Genomic DNA, 20,255 nt, shown 5'->3' with positions numbered 1-20,255 from the left:
CTTTGGAAAGCGGTGCATTGATTCCGTCGGACTGTTTTAGTGAAACACCCGGCTGGTGCTCCGGCGGCGTTTTTGATTTGTTTAGTCATAACAAAAAATGTTGGATTTAGCAACTAAAAACAACCGATTTAGACGCTGTCGCCTGTTTTCGCTCGTCTAGACAAACATGCATAAAGACCGTTTATTAGCTTGTACCAACGATTAGCTTTATGTCATGTTAATCAATATTCACTTACTCGGAAGTTTTTTGAGATCTGTACAACTTCTTCAGTATGAGTCCTCAAAAGAAGAAAAGCTACATGGGACAGCATCAGATCAAAAAGAAAATAAGGTGAGCTTGCGAACATTTTAACGTTATTTATGTTGCTAACAGATTTAGATCAATTAGGACCAGATTCTTCTTGTTGCTTGGAGACATTTCTAACATTTCTGAAAGTGATCGTCAGTAATAAACTTACTTATTCCTGAGCACAGTTTCCGAGCCAACGAGGTGCCACCAGATGGACACAGGCTGTTGCAGAAAGCCAGCTGCCTGTCAGACAAAACAAACAAATCACAGAAGTTTAGCAAAGACAGTCGCGTGGTGAGTGTGACAGTTTGAGAGTTTTTTTCCCTTTTCTGTATCTAGAGAGGACAAATTACATGTGTGATTTTCTGTCTAAGGGTGGAGGAGCTGTGTCTCTGCTGGGGGAATCCACTTTAGCTCTTGATGAGGAGATGCTGCAGGTGCTGGATGCTGTCGACCCTGTAAAGCCCGTAATTACCAACGCTGGTTCCATAGCGGTAAACAGAGCTGCTCAGGAGGAGCCAGCATCATCAGCTGCTCCTACCAATTCACGGCCCCCTGCATTGATGGGACACAATAAAAAAAGAGTGACGCTGTGAAGATCATGCACGTGGCAGACCGAGGACCCCAGGGAGCCTCCAGCCCTCAGGTGGGAGTCTGTGAACAGGGTGGGAATCGTAAGAGACCGGGATGGAGAGCTGACTGCAAAGACCTCGCTCAGAAGCTTCTCTTCAGTGCGGACTCTGAGGAAGTGGATCATGCTCAGAAAAGTCCAGAAAACAACCACTCAAAGCCTGCTTCTGCTTGTATCAACAATCTATCTTGTCAAAAAATACAAGACAGTCAGCAAGCAAGCACTTCCAGCAAGTAAGTCTAAATTTAAATTACTGACCAGTTTCATTTCAGTCATCTGTTTATGCACTTTCCTGTGAACATTCTCCTTCTTACGCTCTGCTTTCCTTTTTGTAGGCAGGAGCTTATACTTAGAAGGAAGCACTCTCCTCCCAGCAAAGACAAAAATGTGTCACGTAGTAATGCTGACCCACCTCTGGATGTGTCCAGGGACTACATCCTGTTTAGCCCCACTCGTCTGGCAGCAGCTATGAAGAAGGCCAAACTCCAGCAGAATCAGTCTGCTTCTGTGCTCACAGTCCCCAGTGGCCTCGAGCTCAGCACTCTTAGCGACACGCTACCTCAGCCAGGTGAAATATTTTAGCCCAAAAACTTCTCCAATGATGACATTTGTGCAATTGTTCTTATTTTCCTCTTCACCATCATGGCAGGCTAGATTAACCACAAGGGGGTTAATTCTACCCAGAAATTCAACTCAATTCACACATGAGTGATTTTTTTCTTGTTTGTAACTTGTAAGCAAAGTACAGAATTTGTAAAGGTCTTGATGTCAGGTTTGATATGCAGACCCTCTTCACAACATCGATTTAAGTCCATGCAATCAAGGGGGACCCACTTTCAAGCTCTTGTCACCGCTGTTTACAAAAAAAACCCCAAACTAACAAAAAATCAATTAAATGAGTCCAGAAGAAGAAAGTCTTTACTGTCATTATACAGAGTACAACAAAATTGCTATCACATACTGATGGATGGGGGAAGCTGCCATGCAAGGCACTAACCACAGCTCATCAGGAGCAGTAACGGGTTCAGCATCTTGCTCAGGGACACCTTGACATGAGCTCTCCAGGCCAGGGATTGAACTGGCGACCCTCCAGTTGCAAGATGGCCACTCTACCCATTGAGCCATGCTGCCCTCAGCAAGCAAATGTGTATCAAATGTGGGAAATGATACAAAGACTGAGCAGCCTCGGTGGAGTACTGCGTTCTCTGAGGGCTTTTCTAGTTAGTGTTCCTATCTATCATTTTCACTTTCTTTTTGCTCTATTTTTGGTCTCCTCCACCTCTTTGCTGGCTTTTTAGCTGCTAAATCCCCCACCGGCTACTTTCTAACTGTGTCCGAGCAGGTAGTATGCAGTCAGCTGCTGTCTGCTGGAGCAGAGTAAATATAAACCAAACCATCCATCCATCCATCCATTCTCTATACACCGCTTTATCCTCACTAGGGTCACGGGGGGTGCTGGAGCCTATCCCAGCTGACTCGGGCGAAGGCAGGGGACACCCTTGGCAGGTCGCCAGTCTGTCGCAGGGCTACATATACAGACAGACAATCACACTCACATTCACATCTACGGGCAATTTAGAGCCATCAATTAACCTCAACATATTTTTGGACTGTGGGAGGAAGCCAGAGTGCCCAGAGAAAACCCAGACATGCACAGGGATCTTCTTGCTGCAAGGCGAAAGTGCTAACCAAAAACCAAAACCAAAAACCAAACCAGTCATAATGTTATAATAATAATAATAATATATGTTATGATAATAATACTGCGCTTTCTGAGTGCTTTTCTTGTTCTTTATTTATTTCTTTGGCTTACACCTGCGACTTGAGAACAAATTTTGTGCCACCTGATGTAAATATGGATGCTGGCATGACAATGAAGAACCTTGAATCCCTGAAAAAAGGCTTTAGGACAGGATATATAAAAAATACATAAGGTAGAATAAAAACACGCAGATGCAACGATGAAAATAAAACAGAAGATCAAATAATAATTGCACTGAATTGCGTTTATATCTCACGTTACATTGTGTCTCTGGAATTAGATTTGTCTTTCCCATATAAAGTCTACTTTCTCCCTTGTGTTTAAGACTTCTGTCAATAGTGTGATTTAATACCATGTGTAAAAGGATTACATTTTGCTCTACTGTAGGCATTGCCTTGTGTGCGCCTGCGGGACAAGCTGAGAAGCTGCTGTTATCCAGCTGGGGATTACCAAAACCTGTCCTGGAGCGCTACCAGAAACACGGAGTGACTCAGATGTTTGAGTGGCAGGCTCAGTGCCTCACTGTTGGCCAGGTGCTGCAGGGAGGTAACCTGGTATACTCTGGTAAGAAACTGAGATTCTCTCTACAACATAATTTGCAAAGCCGGTCACCGTTGGCTCATTTTCAGCATTTATTACTGCATTTTCAGCACCCACCAGCGCTGGGAAAACTCTGGTGTCAGAGCTGCTTATGTTGAAGCGGGTGCTGGAGACCAAAAGAAAAGCTCTTTTTATTCTGCCATTTGTCTCTGTGGCCAAAGAGAAGATGCACTACCTTCAGGTGAGAGAGAGGTGGACAGAAAAGTTTTGTTTTTGCGTACGCATCTCAATTTAACTGTATCTCTTGCCATACAGAGTGTGTTTGAAGAGGCAGGGGTTCGTGTGGAGGGATACATGGGCAGCAGATCTGCTGCTGGAGGCTTCACAGCACTGGATGTGGCTGTTTGCACAATAGAAAAAGCCAATTCTCTCATTAACAGACTCATTGAAGAGGATAGTATGGATCTTCTAGGTAAGACATCTGTCATTAGAGCTGAATTTATTTGTTGGTGAAACGACAGAAAATATTAGCACATTTTAGTTTCTGAAGTGTGAAAATTTAGTTTTTCTCTATTTTATATCGCTGTAAATCAAACATTTCTTGGTTTTGACTTGGAGGAAACAAGTAGTATGAAGATTTGACCTCAAGCTTGCATTTTTCACTAGTTTCTGCTATTTTATAGACTAAAGGCCTAATTGAAAAATCAAACCAAACACTGGATTAAACTCCAATAGAATATAGTTGCAGCACTAATTGTGTGTATTCATGCGCATAGATCATTGAGAAGCAGCTTGAATGTGTCATTTTTGTGCTGCCAGGTATGGTGGTAGTGGATGAGTTGCATATGGTTGGAGATTCTGGAAGAGGATACCTGCTTGAATTGCTCCTAACCAAAATCCGCTACATCGCACAGAGGCAGAACACCACAGGGTCTGTGTCCATTAGTGTGTCTATTTTTTCCATAAATGACAGTATTTAAAACACACATTCCTCTTCCGTGCGCAACAATTAGCTGTCTTTCTGCAGGTCTCTCTCTGACGGTGTACAGATAGTAGGTATGAGCGCCACTTTGCCAAACCTCTCTCTCCTGGCTAGCTGGTTAGCGGCAGAGCTTTACCAGACAGACTACAGACCTGTTCCCCTGCAGGAGCATCTCAAGGTGGGCTGCAACATCTACGACAAGAGCCTCGCTGTTGTCCGACAGTTCACCCCAGCTCTCCATGTTAAGGTAATTTGAGTAGTCCAGAAATAATCCAGGTGGACGCCTTTTTTTCTCATGCACAGTCATCTGATGGTGTGCTCTTTACTGCTTGAAGGCGGATGATGACCACATAGTGAGCTTGTGTTATGAGACGGTGAGAGAGGGCCGCTCTGTGCTGCTGTTCTGCCCCTCGAAAAACTGGTGCGAGAAACTGGCAGACACCATCGCTAGAGAGTTCTACAACCTCAGACATACTGGTAAGTGGAATTTAAATACACTTCATGCTGAGGGGAAGTAAAGCTGTAGCTTATTTAAAGTATAATTTGTGTTGCATTGCGTTCTATTATGCATGTTTCAGATGATGTTTTTTGCTTTAGGTTGTTACTGTGTCTAGAATTTGTTGGTTTTTTTTTAGATTGTTCAGGCGAAACTGAGCCTCAGCCGGTGCGTCTGGATCAGGAGGGACTAGTGGATGTAACAGCCCAGCTGAGACGCACTCCGGCCGGCTTAGACCCCATCCTGCAGCGCACTGTGCCGTGGGGGGTGGCCTTCCACCATGCTGGTAATCACATTCACATAGTCCTTTTAATCACAAAAAACCTCTTTTTTCCTGAGTATGTAAATAAGATCTTTGCACTTCACGTGATGCTGCAGGTTTGACATTTGATGAGCGTGATGTGTTGGAGGGAGCTTTCCGTCAGGGCACGGTCAGAGTCCTGACTGCCACCTCCACCCTTTCCTCTGGGGTTAATCTGCCAGCTCGCAGAGTTATCATTAGAACACCGACTTTTAATGGACACTTGTTGGACCCGCTCACCTACAAACAGATGGCTGGACGAGCAGGGAGAAAAGGAGTGGACACTACAGGTAGGAGACAAAAGTCTTCATTGTTAATTGGGTGGCTTAGGTTTGTTTGCTTGGAAAGAAAATGAAAACCAAATCTTTTCTTATGAATCACATCATTCTAATCTTGGCCTCTAGGTGAAAGTGTGCTGGTGTGTAAGCAGGCGGAACGTCAGAAAGGTGTTAGCCTCCTTAAAGGTGCTCTTCAGCCAATCAGCAGCTGCCTTATGAGAAGAGAAGGAGAAGGTGTCACCACTAGCATGCTGCGAGCCATCCTGGAGGTATAGCAATACCTAAATAAACTGCAACAAAGAAAATTACTTCTGCTGTTAATAGTTCATATAATAGTTACCACATCATTTTAGCTGCACTCACAGTGACAAAATAATCCGCTACATGAAGATGTGTGTTTTCTGTCTCTTCTTCACATCATTCTGACTGACAGATAATTGTTGGAGGCGTAGCCAGCACTCCACAGGATGTGAGACTGTATGCTTCGTGCTCACTTCTGGCTGCCAGCATGACATGTGAAAGCAAAGAAGGATCAAATAAAGAGGCCAACAAAGGAGCTATTGAGGCCTGTGTTGAATGGCTGATGGAGAATGAATTCATTAGTATCCAGAAAGAGGGACATGGTAATGCAACAACTGTCTCAGTGCTATCTAATTATCTGTCACATTCATCCTTTACTCGATATCACTGCTGCATGATGAATAGACCTCCAGTAATGTGATGACCTTCTGGTAACTACTGGGATTTTGCTAAAAAAAATGCTCTCACTGTTAAGCTCTCCACAGTTCATTCATTGTCTTTCTTTACATGTAGCTTTTGTATAATTTGAGAATAAATATGAGTTTTTCCTCACATTTTCAATGACATTGTTGCTCTGATGTTTCTGCATATCCAGATGAGCGCTACTGTCCAACCCAGCTCGGTGCTGCCACCCTGTCCTCCTCCCTCTCTCCTCCAGAGGCTCTGGGAATATTTGCAGATCTCCAGCGGGCCATGAAGGGCTTTGTACTAGAAAATGATTTGCACATTCTGTATTTGGTACGCATATTATATTATAACTCACTGAAAGAATTCTGCTTCATCTTACTAATAGAAGCCTAGTCGCTCATAAATCCTATTTATGCTTTAAACCAAGAAAAAACGTCCATACCATCAGTTCTCCAAAGCACAATATTTTAAATTCAGCGTCTGCATTCTTCTCAGATCACGCCGCTGTACGCAGAGTGGACTACCATAGATTGGTATCAGTTTTTCTGTTTGTGGGAGCAGCTGTCGTCATCGATGAAGAGAGTGGCAGAGCTGGTCGGCGTCCAGGAAGGCTTTCTCGCACGATCTGTCAGCGGCAAACTTGTTGCCAAGACAGAAAAGCAGCACAGACAGATGGCTATTCATAAAAGGTAATGCACTTATTTATTTTGATTACATCAGCTATATGTATGTCCATCAGCAGACAGTCTTTCTGATTTCTGTGGTTCAACTTTATAAAAAAATGACTGACAGCAGTAGCAAGCCAAAATGCATGCAACAAAGCATTTCCCCTTGTGAAGCTCATAACAGTGTGTTTTAGACAACATCCTGTCATATTGTAGTTGACTTAACTGATACATTAAACAGCAAATAGCCCTTGTAGTGTGTTGTAGTTCTGGATTATGTTGTATTAGTCACGTGTTCATTGTCAGCACAGTGATTTCCAACACCGTGGCTCTTGGACAGAAGCCGACACAAAAAACAATCTCACTGAAGGATTTACCTCCGGAAAGTTTAATTTCTTTAATTAGACGGGACCCTTTGTCGTTCACATCCTCTTTTTCATCTCTCCTCAGGTTTTTCACCACTCTTGTACTTCAGGATCTGGTGAATGAGGTCCCACTGGGAACAGTTGCATCCAAATACAACTGCAATCGTGGACAATTACAGTCTCTCCAGCAATCTGCTTCCACATATGCAGGTACATTCTTAGGAGTGTTTGAAAGTTGCGTCCGTGAACTTCAGTGCATAGTATGCGACATCCATGAGGTTTGCAGCACAATACGTTACAACACAGCATGTTACTCTGCATTATATACTGCCTTTGAATTCTGACCAAGACTTTGTGTTAAACAGGGAAAGCAGTAACAAGCATAATAGCTCAATACAAAAAGCAGGAGCACTTTTGGGTCATCGATATGGAGGGGAGAGTTAAATCCATTAGCTGATATTTTCTCATGTTTTATTTACAATCACGTATGCATCATTCACAAGTGCTCACGCGTCTTGCATCAAGTTACTGTGAGATGGTTCATGAAGTCCCAGTGTTGCTCCATGAGATACAGAATGAAAAGTAATGCATTTCAGTGACTCAAAATCCCATACTCGGTGGTGCAGCTAGAAGAAATTCCTCTATGCCCTCCATTTAGGTATGGTAACTGTGTTCTGCAAGCGTCTGGGATGGCACAACATGGAGCTGCTGCTGTCTCAGTACCAGACCAGGCTGAGCTTTGGAGTCCAGAGGGAGCTGGTCGACCTGGTCAGGGTCTCCCTTCTGAATGCAACACGAGCCAGAGCGCTGTATGCCCAAGGCCTCTGTACTGTTGCAGAACTAGCCAGGGCTGCTGTAGCTGACGTGGAGAAAGCCTTGAGGAATGCTGTACCTTTTAAGAGGTAGGTGTGTATTTGTGTGTGTGTCTTCCGTTAAGATATGCATTTGTCTTTGGGAGACAAGTATGTTTGTCCTAAGAGAACACATGGGCTCACAACATAGCACACAGTTTAGCTGTGCTGTCAGTGCAGATGCTGAAATTTATGTCATTATTATTTTGAACAGTGAATATGCTGAATCTCTCAGTGATTTTAGGATTAAAGAGCGAATTGTTGCAGTTTGGATTCTTCCAATAAATAACGCAAATACAGCACATTATCTGTCACTGTGTCCACAGCTCAGGTCATTTTAATTAATGTCAGCACTTCAGAGAATAACAGCTCGATTTATTAAGTTGAACTGTAAGAAAAAAGAAAAGCTGTCGTACCGAAAAGAGGTAGGATCGGCTTTTCTTGCAAACCTAATTATTCCAAAATGTGATCAAGAAGTGAAAACGTTTGGTTTGATTTTTTTTAATTTTAGAGCTATAAATAGAATCTATTGAAAGGTAGCAAAACTAAATAAGGCAACAAGACTTTTTAAAAAATAACATTAACTTAAACCCTAAGTAACAACACTTTATTTGTACGCGCTACAGAATGTAAGGGACAGAAAAGCAGTAATGCAAAACGAATCAACTTAACGGACCCTAACTTTTTAAGATGATGCAACTGATGAATCCTGATTTACTCATGTTTGCAGAATTATATGCACATCACACTTCAAGACTTAGAAATTAGCATTAATGAAAAGAGTAAAAGGTACACACTGATTGGAAACCACAAATTTGTTTACATTGACAACTTTGTTCCCAGCCACATCTTTGCCAGACCAAAAATATTTAAAGTAACCCCCCATGTATAAACCACAACCTGTCAGGCTGTGTAACGGTGTATGTGGTTAACCATCAAACCTATCTTGAGTGAAAAGAATTAACAGTTCAAAACTCAATCTGAAGTCAGTGAATAGTAGCAGACTTAGAATCAAGCTTTCCATTTAAATACATTTGTGTTATGGAGCGTGCAGCCGCTGCTACTATAAACATGCATTAACTTGTTTTATTTTGAAAAGATGAAGCAGATAGAAGCAGGCTCAGTCATGTCAACCCCTCTTTAGCCCTAATCTGGTATATAGAGGGTATAACTGTATCACCAGTACTGCACTTCTACTTATAAAACTTCACTCCAGATATAAAGCCAGTGTTGTACTGTTTGCCCTGATCAGCTCAAAGCGTGCGGTGGATGAGAGTGAGATGGAGGCAGCAGAGAGACGAAGCCTCCGCTGCGTCTGGGTCACTGGAGGACGAGCTCTGACAGAACAAGAAGCAGCGGTTGAGATACTGTCTGAGGCAAGGCTCCTACTTCAAGAGGACCTGGCCCAGTTAGGAGTTCAGTGGGACCCGACAGCGCTTCTCTCCGGTGCTCCTGCTGTAAACAGCCTTAATGACCCTCACAGCAGGGACTCAGACACATCGTCAGACTCACATCTCAGCTCACATGAAGCCCAGACAGACAACACTGAAGAGGATCAAAATGGAAAGCAGATCAAGAATAGAGCTCCTGACAAACACAGAGAGGAGAGGAAGGAAAGTTTTGAAACCAAGAAAAGGATAGTTGAAAGGACAGTAGAGAAAAAGAAAGGCAGACAAGACGGAGAAGTCGCAAGGGAGCAGCGGAACTGTGAACCTGAAGTGAAGGAATTAAAGAGAATATTGGAGGATCCCACAGAGGAACAAAGGGCCAAACCAGAAATCAGACAAACAGCCGGTGAAGTTCCAGTGAAAAGAGGTGAAGAAACAGTAAAAGCAGAGTTAAATAAATTAAAGACAAATATCACAGAAAATCCAGAAGAAACGAGGAAAAGAACACCGGAGAACAGGGGTTCAGAGCAAGAAGGAGAAGAAAGCAAAAAAACAAAGCCAAAAGAAGGAGAGACAAGTAAAGGGGCTGTCTCAATCAGACCAGAGAATCATCAAGCCAGTTGTCTTGTTCCTGAAAGGAGTTTGACACAGGAGTTGTCTGAGATCATATCCACCCCACTGCCTCAGCTGCTGCCACAGCCAGAGCCCTCACATTCTCCAGTGCTGCTCCCACGCTTTAGGGCCCCAATATCCCGACAAGAGCAACGGCAAAGTGTTTCCACAAGGACAGCAAAAGGAGACTGCACCACACGACTTCCTGCCTCACCTGTTCAGTCAGGTATACTGAAGCACTCAAGAGCCTTGAGCAAGGTCCTCCAGTCCATACAAACTGACAAATGCCTAAAAGAAAATTTTGAGGCTGCACAGACATCACACTCAAAACCCACAGTAGTTTCTTCAGTCCAACAATTAGTGCCTCCAGATCAAGTGACTACAGCTATTCCTGCTCCTGACTCAATGCAAGAAACGCTTCCTGGTGTTTCTGCACCTACAAACACAGATATGTTAGACTTTCCCCCTTCTGTCTCTCCTGAGGCCAAGCGAAGAAGACTGGATGGTGACGAGGCAGATAAGTTTTCATCTCCTGAACTCTATACAGGAGATAAGACAAATGAAGAGGCTGAAGGAGATGTTAAAATGGGAGAGGAGAGTTTTGGTGACAGCTTTGAATTGGACACTCAGACAGAAAGAATCATTGTTCAACACACACACCAACACAGAGATGAGAGTGATGGAGGTATGGATCAGCTGGTAGCAACACAAAAGAAAAGAGAGGAGGAAATGGTAGAGGCAGCTGTAGAACTGGCTGAGAACACAGATGAGAGAAGAAATGAGCTTGAAGACCCTGATAAAATATCTCCAAGGTGCAATATTTCGCTCACAGATAGCCAGATGGAGCGCATCCTTAACACCAGCCACCAGGTAAGTGACTGGGATCATCTAGAAAACACTGTCCAATCAAATACTTTGCCTCTTTATAAATCAAAAGCTGTGGTGTTGCTTTCACAGATTTCCCCTGGTCCAGGTGGCGGTGATAACACGGATAAAGATGAAGGCACATGTGGTGATCAGAGCCCTGAAGCTAATCAGGCTGCTTCTGAGAGTTTCAACAGAAGCAGCAGCTTCCTGTTCGACAGCCTGTATGACAGTCCTCTCCTGGCAGTTCTGAGCCCTGACCAATCAGACAAAGACCAATCTGTCAACCAGGAGGTCAGAGACAAGTGTCCTCTCCCATCCACCCAGGAGAGACGACGCAGCGAGCTTCTTGCCAACCAGGAAGCAGAAAAGCAGGAAGCAATCCAATGGGGCGAGTCCTCCTTTAACCTGTCAGAGTGGGGTGACTCGCTGTTGGTCGGTGAACACTTTCTGGAAAGGCAGACTTTGTTGAAACAAACAGAGAGAACTGAAAAGGTGCAAGAAGCCGGCTGTCATCGAGAGCAGCCACCAAACACTGACAATGTTCTGAGTGAAGAGCAGCGGTTAAAGTCACAGTCTGAACTCCGTTGGATACAACCACAACATTCAACTGCAGCTCAAAACGAGCATGACAGGGATCAAGCCATTAATATCCAGGGACACAGAAATGAAATCAAACAGCAAAATAATGCACCAGAAGACATTAAACTAGGTGGAAGACAGGAACCGATTAATGAAAAGAACAAAATTCAGGAACAGGGAGGGAAGAGAAGAAATGAAGAGAAAGACGAGGCAGAAGAAGTGGATGTTTTTTTGTCAGATAATGCAGTTTTCAAAAACCCACATGTCCAAGATGCACCTTTTTGTTGCAGCCCTGGTATACAAGAGATCTTTGACCGCTGGCCTAGTATGTCTGACCAGCAGAACAAAACAGGAGGCCTCACAGCCACTCAGACACACACTGCTGCTACTGCAAACACAACATGTGCTCCAGTGATACCTCAGACCCTGACAGAAGTGGGCAGGACAAGGGGAAAGTCTGTTTCTGCTGAGAATGACACTAAAAAGGGACAAACCTCAAAACATGACAATGACAATGTAACGGAAAGACCAGGCTCTGCCGGTGACCTCATTCCCCCGACTCAGGAAACACCACCTGTCACACCGAGAGTAAAACTGACCACCTCATCCGTCCGGTCTCTTCTCACTGCTCGGCCCCGTAACCAGTCGACTCCCTCAAGCCTTTTTCAAGGGATATCACCAAAATGTCCTAAATGTCACCCAGAAGCAGTTGTGTGTGTTTCCAACAATAAACAGCCAAAATCTGCACGAGATCAACACCACCAATCACCAAAAATCACCAAACATCAACCAGAATTTCAGATGCTACTTAAAACTGAGCTGAAATCTGTTCCTCCCTCAAGTTCGAAGCCCAAACGCCCGCTACCCACCAGCTACAATCTCATCCCTACCAGAGATGGTGCTTCTCCATCCTCCCCCGAGCCAAAGCCTCTGTCTGATACAGAATCGCCTGAGATCCATGAGAGATTCACTCTTCAGCTCTCCCAGGATGAATCGTTCTGTTCCAGCAGCTCTGGAACCTTCTCCATCATAGACGTGGCAAGTGACAGGCGCCTGTTTGACACTTTCATTAAAGAGTGGAAAACAAAGCAGCGCTACTCTCTGGCTTTGGCCTGTGAAAAGAGGGAACATAGACAGCAGCCTGAGGGGGAAATAGAAGGGAAACGAAGTAGCGGTAAGTGAAACACTTGAACAAATGTCACATTGACTTGCAGTAAAATTCGATAGAAATATTTGCCAAGCACTCGGTACTAAATTGACTCCATCTGACTTGTATTTATGCAGAGACGCTTTTTTTTTTTTTTTTTTTTTAAATCAACCTGTGTTTTGCCTTGTCAGCTACAACACAGACAGCCAAAGTAGGGCGTCCTGAATGCCCCCTCATTCACGCATCTTTTCTGTGCAGTGTCAGCAGCTCGTCAGAACACAGCTAATGGTTTCCCAGTAAGAAACAGTGAAGGACTTGTGTTAATTGGACTGTCTGTCTGCTGGGGAGCAAGAGATGCATACTATATATCCCTGCAGCAAGAGCAGAGCAGAGGTACTGACACACAAACGCATGCTTTTTGATGGACAAACTCAGTCCTAGAAAGTTTCTTCTCAGTTCAGCATGTCTGTTACCTCTCAGGTCTGAGCTCCAGTCTGGCTCCTCCCCCACTGGATGAGGATTTGCCAGTAAGTGAGCGTCTGCAGCAGGTGAAGTCCTGTCTGATCAGACGGTCAGCTGGTCCTGGAGTGCACGTGGTCATCACATATGACATCATCCAGGTGTACAAGACGCTAGTTCTGAGCTGTGGCATCAGCTTGGAGGGAGACTGTGAAGACCCAAAGGTTAGAAAACTGAAATTACATGTGCACCCTATACATATTGAAATTGTTAGCTTTTTTTGACATATTTGAACCTCCTGTTCTGAAACAATATATACAGAAATCGTGATATACTCAAACATAAAACTGACGTATTGTAGTCATTGTTTAAACAGATTACCAACAGGGAAAACTAAGTGTACATTTATCATTTATCATACCTTCAAAACCACAAAATTTGAAAGAGATCCCACATTAGGTGGTAATGCTTAGAATCTCGTTAGGGAGTGACAAATGGAACCGATCTTATTTAACCTTTGACACCTTTGGTCTGGTAGTCCCTTTGGTTTTGAAGTGTGTGTTGTCATCAAGGACAACAAAGCTCTCCAAGGCCATCAGAAATAAGGTGGTAGACACCTAGTCTTGCAAGAGGTTTAAAAACACCTCCAAATGATTTTGAAATAAGTCTTTCCACTGCAAGGGAAATTATCAACAATGATGAGGATTTCAAATGACTGTCAGTTTGTGCAGATCATCCTGCCACAGCAAATTCAACCCAAGGTCAGGCCTCAAAAATGAATCACAGGATCTGCAGGTAACTCTTGGAACTGTTGGTGTCAAAGTGCTGCATCTGCAATAGACAGAAAATACACACATTTGACCAGCATGGGAGAAATGCCAGGAAAAAACCTGGGCTGTTCAAAAGGAACATTAGATTAACACCACAGTTTGTTAATGGAGAGATGAATCACAGATGAAGTTGTTTGGCCACAGTAACAGTAGACAGTGCTTCAGAAGAACCTCCTACCACCTGTAAAGCATTGATGCTATGTTTGTGGTTGCTTCACTGCCTTAAGGACTGGAGAGCTTGCAGTAGTTGATTCAGGTATGAATTCTGAGTGCTTGAAGATAATATGAGGCTGTCTGAAAAGTGAAGTTGAATCCAAAGTGACCGTTCAACAGGATAATGTTCAAAAGTGCAAATCCACCACCGAACAGCTTCATAAGAGGAAATGAAGGTTTATGGAATCATGTAGTCAAAGTTTAGACTGACTGAGATTTGAGGACAGCGATATACATTTCTTTTCCTTTTACATAAAAGGCTATTACGTTTATTGATATTTTTGTTCAATAAATGACAAAGAGAGTTAAATTTCCTCGTGGTTCCTTAAATGTACACTCCCTCTATCTATAGGCACTGTTTCAGAGCAGATGTTTAATTGATCAAATATTTTTAAAAATCCAATTTAAAAACTATTTCCCTTTAAATAGCTTAAGTTTTCATACGACGGATTTTGGTAAATAGAGAAACATGCATTCCTTTCTTTATATGTCAGTAGGATTTTGTAATCAGCCCATTTCTGACATTCCCAAACTGAAAAATATGTGAAGTTGCAAACAGCTCTACTTCAGTGTTAATCAGGATTGTCAAAAATTTCTTCTAAAGCTTTTTACTATCAGAATAATTTGAATGAAGCTGTAATCAAGTACGCGTTCTGCACATTGTGGCCTTATAAACAATATTTAATGTGTAAAAAAAAACTGACAAAATGCTATGTTTAGATTTCACAATGCAGCAACATGATCTGTTTGAATGCCTCATAAAGGTTGCATGCTGGCTGCTGGACCCTGGCAGTGAGGAGAGGACTCTGCCCAACATGGTGACCGTCTACTGTCCTGAAGAATTATCTCTACTGGAAGGGCTCGGGAATGTGCATTCCTACTGCCCTCGAGTCAGAGCAGCGTCCACAAGTGTGCTCATATATGCTGTCATGAACCATCTCACTGCCATGCTGGAGAAAGATGGCACACTAGGTATATATATATATATGTGTATATATACTCACAGTCCATAAGACCTGTGGTGAAAATGAGGTATTTAGACTTTGTTTTAATATGTTTGTATATTTCAGGTTTATTCAGGAACATAGAGATGCCTTCCCAGGTTTGTTTGGCCTTGTTGGAATTGAACGGGGTTGGCTTCAGTGTTGAAGAATGTGAAAGACAAAAACACGTGATGCAAGCCAAACTGTCAGCGCTGGAATCTGAAGCTTACAGTCTGGCTGGACACAGCTTCTCCCTCACCAGCGTCGATGACGTAGCTCAGGTCTCTGTCCCAGCTATGTTTTTGAATTTAATCTGTGAAGTACAACGGTAGATGAAGATTTCCAAACTTATGTGTGCTCCCGTGCACGCTGTAGGTGTTGTTCCTGGAGCTCCACCTGCCTCCAAATGGAGACATGAGTGCATCAAAAAGTAAGAAGACTCTGGGCTACACTCGGAGAGGTGGTGGCAGAGTGCGACTTGGAAAGCAGTTCAGCACGACAAAGGTGAAACCATTTTGCAGTATACAAATTTATTCCAGCTGTTACTGTTTTTGTATAGCATAGAAATAATGATTTATTATTTTTTGAGAAAAACGCACGTTAATTTTGTGATGGATTAAAATGATGGGGTCAGTGTTGTAGAAATTTTCTTTGTATGTTTGGGAGATGGGAATATTCTGAAGAATTAAAAACTTCATGCGGTGATTGAACTCATATTTATTGCAACATGAAGACGGGAAGTGTTGTTGGCTGTTTTCTGAGGGACGTTTTGAGTGATAGACCACTACAAGTGGACATCAGTTGTTAACCTCAGTACAATCAGTCACAATAAGGCGTTAACACTGTGTCTTGTTCACAGCCTGTTATAAAGTTCTTTCTGCCTTCTTCTGCACAACAGCACATTAATGTAGCCTCAGCTGATTCTCATTTGACTACCTCATAAGTTAAACCCCAAAAATCCCCAAACAAACACACTAAGTTCTTAGATCTGAGATGTTTATTTCCCTCATCAGGATGTCCTGGAGAAGCTTCGACCCCTGCACCCGCTGCCAGGTGTGATCCTCGAGTGGAGGAGGATCACTAACGCTTTGACTAAAGTGGTGTTCCCCCTGCAGAGGGAGAAGCAGTATCACCCCTCTCTGAAGATGGACAGGATATACCCCATCGTCCAGACACACACAGCCACAGGTAAGACACACACCAATACACAAAGACCAGTACTTATTGTAAGTAATGTAATGTAGACACACCCACGTATCACTGGTTAAAGCTTACTATTGTACAATGCAGTTGTAGTTCAAGTAGCTATAAAGCATACAGTGACCCTGCTCATTGTGTTTTTAGGTAGAGTGAGCTTCACTGAGCCCAACATACAGAATGTCCCCAAAGACTTTGAGATCTACATGCCAACAGTGGTGGGTGAGAGCCCGACTTCACAAGACGGCTGCCACATGAGCAGCAAAGCAGGGTAGGTCAAGACTTCTGGGGTCAAAGTTCACTGCTCATGATTCACACGTCTTCAGGGGAACCTTATTTTTAGCTCCTGTGGGTTTTTTAAAGAACTAAGTAAGTAAATTAAGTTGGCACTCTGGCTCATTAAAGCACACCAGCTTTGTTTTTGTACTTGCAACTCCTGATTTTTGATACAAATAGTTTTAGAAATGTGTGTGCATACAGTATGTATTTACTGCAGTATTATCTGGTTTGTATGTTGTTTACCCAGTGTGTGCTAATGCTATACACCTTATTTACCTTTTTTTGTTGTTTACTTTTTTGGACATTGAGCATAATCCTTCATCTTGCTGTTTCACTTTCAATTGATTTGTGACATTTTATGAAGTATACTCAAAAGAATTAGGGAAGTAATGCCTGCTATGTTGAGGTAGGGACACATTTAATTTTACAAGGCTTCTTTGAAGTTGAACCTGTGAAGAGTTAAGATAAATAAAAGTGACTTGGATTTATACAGTGAGGTGGGCTGCTAGAATGATTTTCTTGCTGTTACAGAAAGAAGAGACGCTCTGTGGCGCCCTCAGTTACAGCTAAACCTGCAGAACAAGGCCCTGCCTTCTCCGTCAGCATGAGACATGCTTTCATTCCTTTTTCAGGTTACTATGATGAAACAGTTGTTCAGTATGGTTAACTACCTTTTCTGTCTGCAGCTTTTTTCCTCCGACTGTTCTTTCAGCTGTATCTGTCTGTACTGAACTGCAGGTGGAATGATACTGGCTGCTGATTACTCCCAGCTGGAGCTGAGAGTATTAGCTCACCTCTCAAGGGACCAGCGCCTCCTGCAGGTCAGTGGCTTTTAGATAAAGTGAATAGCAAGAAAACGTATTGCATCAACCATCAATAAACAAAACTGAAATGGCTGACACTGTGCAAGGTGCTGAATGGAGGAGCAGATGTGTTTCGCTGCATCGCTGCTGAGTGGAAAAGTGTCGACCCGGATTCTGTGCAAGACAGCCTGAGACAACAGGCAAAACAGGTACAACCAGGCAGAAAAAGAAAACACAGATGTAGATTCTTACCTGTGAGCTCACCAGCGTGTATCTGTGTTTGCAGATTTGCTATGGCATTATCTACGGGATGGGAGCAAAGTCATTGGGGGAGCAAATGGGAGTGGAGGAGAACGATGCGGCCTGCTACATCGAGAGTTTCAAAGCCAGATACAAAGGTATACACTGGGTCTGATGCATCACACACACCTGCAGCACTAGTGAGAACTCATGTTCCTACTTTTGGAAAGTAGTCACAGTAATCACCTCATTTCTTGTCTTTTAAGACGGCAAGTTTTATCAGTGTTTAAGAGCATCATGTCACTAACAAATACTATGAAAAGTTTACAGTGTGTAACATTTCTGAGAGTATTTGAGAAAAGGACTTTGATCTTAACAGTGTTGTGAAGAGCAAAATCATGCGTGTCCACCTCTTAATATGCGGTAACATTATTGATCTTGAAACCACATTAAGGGCAAACTGAAGCTACCAGCTGGGTGAATGTGGTGCAGTAGACCATGGTGTGACCACTGTGGGATACGCTTTGCCCTGAATGCAGATTAAAAGCAGTGTTAAGGAAAATTCGCATCAAGTGCAGACTAAGTGTGTCATTTTAACACGGGACACACTTGTGTACTACTTGGTGGTGCATGAAATAGGCTTAAGAGCTCGAGATCTTACGTGCTAGTTTTGGATAGACTCACTGTTTGATACCAGTCATTGCTACCAGAGCCTAGGTATGAATATACAGTACTGTGTATTTATAATATGTGTACTTGTGTGTTGTTTTCCCTATAATCACAAAAACATATGCAGTTGTTTGAAATGTATTTGAGTCAGATTCTTTTCTATTTTGTTGCCCATGTGGACATGTAAAACCGAGAAGGTCCATTCTAAACACAAATATACACTACCGTTAAAAGTTTGGGGTCACTTAGAAATGTCCTTATTTTTACAGAAAAGCATTTTTTTTCAATGAAGATAACACTAAATTAATCAGAAATACAGTCTAAACATTGTTAATGTGGTAAATGACTACTCTAGCTGAAAACGGCTGATTTTTAGTCCGTCGTGGGCCTGCGTATGATTCTGGCTGTAGTTCAGGTTGAGTTTAACCAATATGATAAAAGGCTGGGTGTCTCTGAGGTCGGAAGGTGACGGATACTTTTCCCAGACAAACTAAATACAAAATCAGTCAAATCTTTGAACAGGAAGAAATTAAAATAGAGGCACTTTAAACTTCGCATCAACTGGAAGTTAAAACACATCTACACTACTGTTCAAAAGTTTGGGGTCACTTAGAAATGTCCTTAATTTTGAAAGAAAAACATTTTTTCAATGAAGATAACATTAAATGAATCAGAAATACAGTCTAAACATTATTAATACAGTAAATGACTTTTGGTTTTTAATGGAATATCTCCATAGGGGTACAGAGGAACATTTCCAGCAACCATCACTCCTGTGTTCTAATGCTACATTGTGTTAGCTAATGGTGTTGAAAGGCTAATTGATGATTAGAAAACCCTTGTGTAGTTATGTTAGCACATGAATAAAAGTGTGAGTTTTCATGGAAAACATGACATTGCCTGGGTGACCCTAAACTTTTGAACTTTTGTTACTTACACACATTTACATCCATGTCTTGTCTTGTGTTTCAGGGATCAATACTTTTCTTAAACAGACAGTTAAGAACTGTGTAAAGGATGGCTATGTTCAGACGCTGATGGGCCGCAGGAGATATCTGGCTGGGATCACCAGCACCAATGCGCACATCAAAGCTCACGTAAGCAAGCTTCTACATCGGAATTCATCTGGAAAGTGCAAGTTACATAGAAGTCATGGAAGTTTTGTTTTAGTCCATGTTTAATGCTCTCTCTGCGTCCATCTCTTCCTCCTTAACTCATTCAGGCAGAGCGACAGGCAGTGAACACAACTGTACAGGGTTCAGCAGCCGACATTGTTAAACTCGCCACTGCGAATATACAGAAACGGCTACAAAAGACATATCCTGCAGCTCCACTGTCTCACCAGCACACACAACCAGGTGACCTGAACATGACCTTTCCCCATTCCATATGAATGAGACACACAGAGGTGACCACTGTATGAACAGATTCATTAATCGTGTCTGTAATCATCTCAGCTCGTAATAACCGCAGAGCCGTGATGTCTCAGCTCAGAGGAGCCTACTTGGTCCTGCAGCTGCATGATGAACTCATCTACGAAACCACAGAAGAAGACCTCATACAGGTACGAGATTTACTGTTTGGGTTGTCAGTTCATGAGTGGTGGTTGGTAAATAGGTTTGCTTGAATGATACAGAGTATATCCTCAAATGCTGGGGAGATTCATACTTCATGAAGTGTATTTTCAGCACATTTTGGAGAAAAATGATTTGATCATTCCAACTTTTCTTTCTGTCAGGTTGCACAGATTGTCAAGAGGGAGATGGAATCAGCAGTTAAACTATATGTGAAGCTCAAAGCCAAAGTGAAAGCGGGACCGAGTTGGGGGAACCTGCAGGACCTCGATATATAATAATTTAATATTTCATATTGAAATCAAACACAATACACTTTTTTCTCAGTGTTCTTTAAGATATGTATATACTGTCATTTGCACAAACTCACTTTTCAATCACAGTCATGAAATGTAACTTAAATCCAGTCGATGATTTTGGTATGAGAACTAAATGAAATATTGAATGTATTTATGGCTGTTGTCTAGGGTATAGTTTCATGAGTGATGTATTTTCCCAAAAGACAGTGATATCTGATGTAATAATATGAAAAAAATACTGTCTGCAC

The 20,255-nt window shown here is 42.6% G+C and overlaps 1 protein-coding gene across 1 annotated transcript; it reads left to right on the top strand.

Annotated features, from left to right (window-relative positions):
* Window positions 1-56: 56 nt before the first annotated feature.
* polq (polymerase (DNA directed), theta) lies at window positions 57-20,206 on the top strand. The gene is made up of 35 exons (XM_051945297.1): window positions 57-331; window positions 475-583; window positions 664-1,153; window positions 1,256-1,488; window positions 3,070-3,246; window positions 3,333-3,463; window positions 3,538-3,694; window positions 4,042-4,153; window positions 4,250-4,451; window positions 4,540-4,681; window positions 4,840-4,986; window positions 5,079-5,291; window positions 5,406-5,548; window positions 5,713-5,902; window positions 6,175-6,317; window positions 6,483-6,676; window positions 7,103-7,227; window positions 7,676-7,919; window positions 9,121-10,738; window positions 10,826-12,488; window positions 12,720-12,854; window positions 12,942-13,144; window positions 14,728-14,935; window positions 15,034-15,227; window positions 15,322-15,450; window positions 15,960-16,134; window positions 16,291-16,414; window positions 16,954-17,054; window positions 17,161-17,243; window positions 17,333-17,434; window positions 17,512-17,623; window positions 19,107-19,231; window positions 19,357-19,492; window positions 19,592-19,698; window positions 19,873-20,206. The coding sequence occupies exons 3-35, from the start codon at window positions 891-893 to the stop codon at window positions 19,984-19,986; spliced, it is 8,145 nt and encodes a 2,714-aa protein (XP_051801257.1). The 5' UTR covers window positions 57-331; window positions 475-583; window positions 664-890; the 3' UTR covers window positions 19,987-20,206.
* Window positions 20,207-20,255: the final 49 nt, after the last annotated feature.

The sequence above is a fragment of the Acanthochromis polyacanthus genome, chromosome 3, assembly GCF_021347895.1.
Source record: "Acanthochromis polyacanthus isolate Apoly-LR-REF ecotype Palm Island chromosome 3, KAUST_Apoly_ChrSc, whole genome shotgun sequence".
NCBI lineage: Eukaryota > Metazoa > Chordata > Actinopteri > Pomacentridae > Acanthochromis > Acanthochromis polyacanthus.
This window is presented reverse-complemented; position numbering and strand designations above follow the sequence as displayed.

What these genes read in the sequence shown, in the direction of transcription:
- polq (XM_051945297.1), top strand. Translation starts at nt 891, where the DNA reads ATGCACGTGGCAGACCGAGGACCCCAGGGAGCCTCCAGCCCTCAGGTG. An exon ending in AAAAGGAGTGGACACTACAG is followed by an intron (nt 5,292 to 5,405) that starts GTAGGAGACAAA and finishes CTTGGCCTCTAG; the next exon opens with GTGAAAGTGTGCTGGTGTGT. An exon ending in GGGACCAGCGCCTCCTGCAG is followed by an intron (nt 17,244 to 17,332) that starts GTCAGTGGCTTT and finishes ACACTGTGCAAG; the next exon opens with GTGCTGAATGGAGGAGCAGA.